This window comes from Trachemys scripta, chromosome 5 (assembly GCF_013100865.1).
Source record: "Trachemys scripta elegans isolate TJP31775 chromosome 5, CAS_Tse_1.0, whole genome shotgun sequence".
Classification (NCBI taxonomy): Eukaryota; Metazoa; Chordata; order Testudines; family Emydidae; genus Trachemys; species Trachemys scripta.
This window is the reverse complement of record NC_048302.1, coordinates 65849953-65856390: the sequence shown is the minus strand read 5'-3', so window position 1 is coordinate 65856390 and position 6438 is coordinate 65849953. Positions and strand designations below refer to the sequence as shown.

Sequence of the window (6438 nt, the reverse complement as noted above, 5' to 3'; positions counted from 1 at the left end):
CTTTTTTTTTTAAAGTAAGTTTCTGGCCCACATGGTTGTGTAGAAAAAGCTTGGAAACATGAACTGAGTGCATTTTAGAAGTTCAGAAACCAAAAGGTAAAGAAAAAGAACCCAACATGTTTTTTTTTTTTAATCTCATGACTTTTAAAATTCATGATTTTTGAATGCTGGGGTTGGCAATACTGAAATAGTGAGCATATTACTAGCTGGACATTTGTCACCTGCAGTATTGTTAACCATGGTATCTGCCATTCTAAATATAGGGATTCCCAGAAATACTGCAGTAAGGTAAACACCTGAAACATGGCACACATTCTGGGCCCTTTCAGCATTCAGGAAATGAAAAGGGGGCGGAAGTTGGCCATAGAATGTACTCATACATTTTACATTTTAAATAGACCTATTTATTGTACAATAGTACAGTATGTGCCTTTTTCAACCAAAGAACTCTGCATCACATAACACACTTTTAATCTTCCATTGCAACGTACACAATCCTACAGCACAGATCAGTTCAGCTAGAGAAGCTACATAAACTATTTACTGACACTCCTGGTTCTGCTGTTCTTAAGCATTTTTACATACAGTAAGAACAGTGGCAGTGGTTCTGGTGCTGTAATATTTAATTACTTCAGCCTGTTTCAGTACAACTAATAGCAAGCAGACAACTGAAGTAAAACAATGATAGCTTAGGGGACATTACATTTCATTTACAAATGCATAAAACAATAGACCAGATAATGGCATGCATGGAATACAAGCAAGGCTTAGAAATACATTATGAGGTTCAGTTTGATGTAATGTCTGCACTATATCACAGAATTCCCTATGCAGAAAAATTGGCTACATGATAGGAGTTGCACCATATAACAGCACCTTCTGGCCTAACATTATGCTGTTTTATGTTGTATTTTGTACAAATGTACACTTGCCTTATTACAATAATTTACAGGCTGAAAGCAACTCTGTAGCCATTGCCAAATGCCAGCACTCCTTTGTTTTAATTCATACCATTTTTTTATTTTGCCCATTTTATCTAAACCCACTATCAGTTGTTCCATACATATAATCATACAGTCAAGTGGTTTTGTATTTAATGTCTCTACATTTTAAGCTACTATGTAGTAGGTGTTTGTGTCTATGTGTCTCCTCGACTTTTTACACACACTGGGGTGGGAGGTGGAGGTTACACAGAGATTTTGGTAAAAAAAATGTATCAATGTTTTTTTTGTGTTTGTGACAAAGGTTCTTCAGCATGACTCTTACTAAAAGAGTTCCCTTGGGATTTGTAGGCCAGTGTCTACTACTTTACTGTAGCAATGATCTACATGTTACACAGTCATTTTTTGGTTCAATAGGAATCAGGTTATTCATTTTCATTACTGTTCAGTATAGGAACATATGCAGTATCTTGGGCATTTTATTTTAAAAGTCAAAGAGCTATGTTTGTTTAAGAAATGCAGGAAGTCCAAGGACACAATTTGCTGTGAATGTCAAGCTAGAATCTTAAGCAGATCAAGTGGGGCCTCTTCCTGAACACATGAAGTAAATGGTAGTGTTCATATTGACTTCAATGGGAGCAAGACTGGGCACTGATAATCTAATTCTGAATCCTGCAACCCCCATTGACTGAAAATACAGGCTAATAAAACTACAGATTTATTTGAGAGAGGATGATACAATATTCTATTTCTTCTGTTCCATTACTTGTTGGGGGGGGGGGAAAGTCAAACACCTGATCCTAAATTAAATGACACACAGCAATACACTCTAAACTTTGTCAGATCCTAGCTGGTATAAAGTGGCATAGTTCCATTGATTTCAATGTACCATGTCACTTTACACCAGCTGAGGATCTGGTAGTCTATGTTTATACTTTTATGTTTAGACACCTGAAAGTTTCATTTTTCACGGACTAAATAATGAAACAAACTGGTGCAGATAATTAAAAATAAATTGGAGGTCCAAAAATTTGTCCAGAACTGAAATGTATATTTTTTCCTTGTAAAATATTTTGGTAAAATTTTAGTATACATATATATTTCACTTTTACCCACCTGTGTTTCTCCTAGATTTAGACAAGACCAGCAGCAGAACAAACAAGAGTTTCAAACAACACTACTACTGCCTGGCTCAGACCATTGAGCATTAGAAGGAATGCCTGTCCTTAGTAGATTTCCAACCCATTTTGTAAATTGAAGAGGGTCAGGTGGCTTTGGATGAGCACTGGAACTTTTGGCTGCTCACCCAAACCACACTGAAACCTTTGGCAGTTCTTCCATAACTGGGTGTCTAGTAGTTATATATCAGCTGAAACACTGAACATTTTTCTCACAGGAACACCCCACAAGCACAAGAAGCATATTAACAAAATGCATCTGAAGAAGTGAGGTTCTGACCCACGAAAGCTTATGCTCCCAGTACTTCTGTTAGTCTCAAAGGTGCCACAGGACCCTCTGTTGCTATTAACAAAATGCACACTTTGCAGCGTTTCTTTTTTTGCCATTCAGAATTTTAATTTGGTTAGTGAGTGACCGAAAAACCTCAAATCCAACCTTGGAGTATCAGTAACAGATTAAGGGATAAAGTAACATTATCCCCTGTTATTAATATTGGGTCGTCTTCAGTAAAAATATGTATACAAGTTCCTTCTACATTACTAAAATGAAGCTATAAGTTTGTTTCTTATTTATTTAAATAGCTTCCACCACCAAAGACAGAGAATTTTATACTGGATTTTAATTCTTGTAAAACATTACTTACAACACCAAACTGTTATTATATACCTTTTCAACTACATTCATTATAACTCAATACAGAACATCTTCTGCTCATATGCATTGCCAGACATTTCTGGCAGTATCTGAAACTGACTAAGAATTATGGGTATTTTTAAATCCAGAGTTAACCTACAAATTCTGGACTTGCAAATTACACATAGAAGATTGTATTTCCACTTCGAATGTCTCAGCAGCCTCTTTTTTTTTCTTTTGTGTGTGTGTGTGTGTGTGTGTGTGTGTGTGTGTGTGTGTGAATCGTATATGTAGGAGAGTTAATTTTCTATAACAGTATGAAATAAAAATTAATAATTTTTATTTGTCTAGTTAGTAGCCTAGTCATTTTTTTAACTAGTGCTGGTACTAATCAAAAGATTACTGAAAAAAATCAAAGTTAAATATTGTGAACTGCACAAGATCTAAAATATAGGGTCTGTCCACAGCACATTATACTAAGTCAACACATAATAGATTAAAAGCTGAACATTCAAATACTTCATTTAGAAATTTAAAGTTTCTGACATCATCTTCCACCACTCCATCAACTCTTCTTTCTCCTCTTCTTTTCTTTCAGACAATGACTCCAGCTCGAAATCAACCTAGGTCAGAGAAACAATCCAAAAGGTGAATTTTTAAACAATGCTGCAGGGAATGTAGGGCAGGGAAAGGAAGTCCATGTTTGGATTAATTAACTGAAAGGAATTATAGGAGAACAAATATTTATTGGGGGAAGTTCCCTCATTTTAGGCTGGGTTTTTCAAAAGACTCTAAAGGAGTTAGGTGCCCAACTTCTATTGAAATTCAATGACAGCTGGACACCTAACTCCTTTAGCATGCAATGATATGAATTACCATTGTGGCTTTGCCCACCACCTATCAGTACAGGGAGAAAAACACCAAGATCAGAATTCAGGTAGTTGTCTGCTGCATGGCAGAGCAACACATATGCTACCTTATGCCACCACAGAGTTCCTTCTCACATACATCACATTATTTTAGCTATGTAATAGGGTGACTCGCCCACTGAGGGCTGGAGCTAGCCAAGGCTGATTACAAAAGCAGACACTTGGGAGAGAGTAGGGATTGCCCTAAAAAGAGCAGCAGGAGGAAGTAATGAAGTCTTGAAAACTGTAAAGACTGCAGTGAGTGTGACAGGCTTCTGTAGGGAAGACCTTGAGAGTGCTCCAGTGGCTCCTATTAGAGCCCTGACTGAAAGAATGGTTTGGGCCTAGAAGCCAGACCAGAAGGCTGAATTTTAGCCAGGTGAAGCCTGAGAGTACTGGGCCCAGCTCCTTCTAGACACCCTGAGTGGGAGAAGGATGTGGGGGCCTGGAAGCCAGAGAAGGCAAAGCTCCTGCCGGATACAGCTAAAAGACTGAATTGGAGCTAGATCTGGGAAGAAGGGCTGAGGTATCTCTACCTATAGGAGACTGACTAGACTGAGGTTGGGGCTGGAGGGGAACATTTTAATTACCTATCAACTGTGAGTTATTAAGGGGTCCTGAAAAGGGGGAGGGGACATTGGTAGCAGGATACGGTGGGCCATGAGAGGACACTTAGTAAACAGCAACCCTACTGAAATGTACTGCAGTATATCCTAATAAATGATGTCATATTAGGTTGACTCACTGTTTATTGTCTACCAGAAATAATTTTAAAGAGAGGCACTGATCTAAAATCTTCCCTGATGCATCTTCTACAGAGTTACATCCAGGATAGATTTGTCCCACTTTAATTTTTAAGGGGGAAATTTACCTTTGTGCGGAGGGTCAAACCAAAACCCATACATTACTTACGTCCCACTAAAGTGCCAAATAAACCCCAAAGTAGGACTTAAGTGGTGTAAGTGTTCTAGTGCTGGCCCTCTGCACAGAGGTTAAGGAGATTTTCACCTTAACTGAATATTCAGTTGCCAAAAGAATATAAGAATGGCCATACTGGGTCAGACCAAAAGTCCACTCAGCCCAGTATCCTGTCTACTGACAGTGGCCAATGCCAGGTGCCCCAGAGGGAGTGAACCTAACAGGTAATCATCTAATAATAAACATCAAATCTAAACAAAAATGCTAATGTCCATCCGTGTGTGTGTGTGTAATTTTTATCCATCTACATGTCTCCCGCTTGGAGACAAGACTAGTAGCAAAAGAAATGAGACACCTTCAAACAACACTACTCTTGCTTGGTGGAAGCCAACAAGCATTAGAAAGAAAGAGTGCACAGTCTGACTAGATATCCAGCCCGTTTTCTAAACTGATGAGGTTTGGGTATATTGAGAGTTATGAATGAAAAGCAGCTAGGGTTTTGCTTTAGACTTGACTTTATGAAATATAGGAAAATACATATAATATAAATAACAATACTCCACTATTCTTTTTACATAAGGAAAGACAAACCAACCAATGAGGAAGAACTTACCCCAATGGCAGGGCTAAAGGGAACAGCCACTTTTTTAGTTATTGCTAGATAGCCTGGTGCTGAGGCTGTAAGTTTGTAGTTTCCTGGTGTAAGCAATCTCCAGTAATCACCATCGTTGGCTGAAGAGAAAGAAAAACATTGAATCTGAAGAAATGAAACACATTATCCCAGGCTAAAAAAGATGGGCTGTAAATGCCATTACAATATAATCCCAGAAATATCAGCCTGGATTTCAATATCCAGGCAATTATACAGTGATATGAGCCAATTTTAATTTATTTATAAAAAGTTGTTTTCAACAAATATAAGTCACCCTTCACTACTGATACAGCTCTTGTGGAAATAGATAAGCTGAGAACTGTCACCATGTAATAAGGAATCTCTTTAGGTATATAGTATCTTTTTATGTATATAGTTTGTCTTGGTGTTTCCCCATCAACATGTGTGTGAGTTAAGGAAATAAATCCCCATCCATCAAGATTAGAATACTAGAGATTATATAGCCAGGTGAGAGAAGCATCATTTTTATCAGGCTGACCAATAAATGAAGGGAGGGACCAGATTATTCTATGTAATCTTTCCTTACAGTGAACCAATGAAGGGAAAAATAAAAAAAGTACAATCCCAAAACTGCACAGTAGGACTAACCCTTTACTCCATTACACCAGTTTTACACCAATAGGTGGATAATGAGGCCCACTGGGCATTGTTTATAGTGTAGTACTTCTTCAGAGTTTACAAAAGTCACTTTGACAAAAATTCTCCATCCCTGCATACTACACAGAGTTTAGAAGAACCTTTGGAAGGTCACTCAGCAATGCCACTTGAAATCACTGCCATTTTCCTAAATGCTTGCTGAGCACTTCTGCAACTACACCAGCACTTTTTAAAAAAACATCCATGCCTAGAGGGGAATATTATATAATTGTTCACAAATAAAATTGACAGTGTCAGTACAATCAGAGTTGGTGAAAGTTCTATTGAGAAAGCTTCAGGAGGCATCAAACTAAAGTGCCCTCCATATTTTTTCTTTAAAAAGACAGATTCTGTGAAAAAATATGATCTATTATATTAGCTGGCACTGTAGCAAGACTGTATGTTAAACATACACAAAGGAGCAGAATTAAGGTTCACCATTCACTTTTGAGATTTCCTGACTTTTGACCACTTTATTCCTAAACCTTTTGATATTGCATTGCTGCTATCTTTTTGCGAATATCCAGCGATATGAGATGATGGGGTGATG

At 37.7% G+C, this 6438-nt stretch overlaps 1 protein-coding gene across 1 annotated transcript in view; it reads right to left on the bottom strand.

Moving 5' to 3' along the window:
- Positions 1-381: 381 nt before the first annotated feature.
- CPE (carboxypeptidase E) overlaps positions 382-6438 on the bottom strand; it is an 88817-nt gene continuing 82760 nt past the window's right edge. Inside the window, exons 8-9 of the mRNA XM_034772068.1 lie at positions 5193-5311; positions 382-3376 (exon numbers count right to left, since the gene is read on the bottom strand). Coding sequence (XP_034627959.1) covers positions 3278-3376; positions 5193-5311 — 218 coding nt within the window. The 3' untranslated portion in view covers positions 382-3277. The remainder of the gene's footprint in view (positions 3377-5192; positions 5312-6438) is intronic.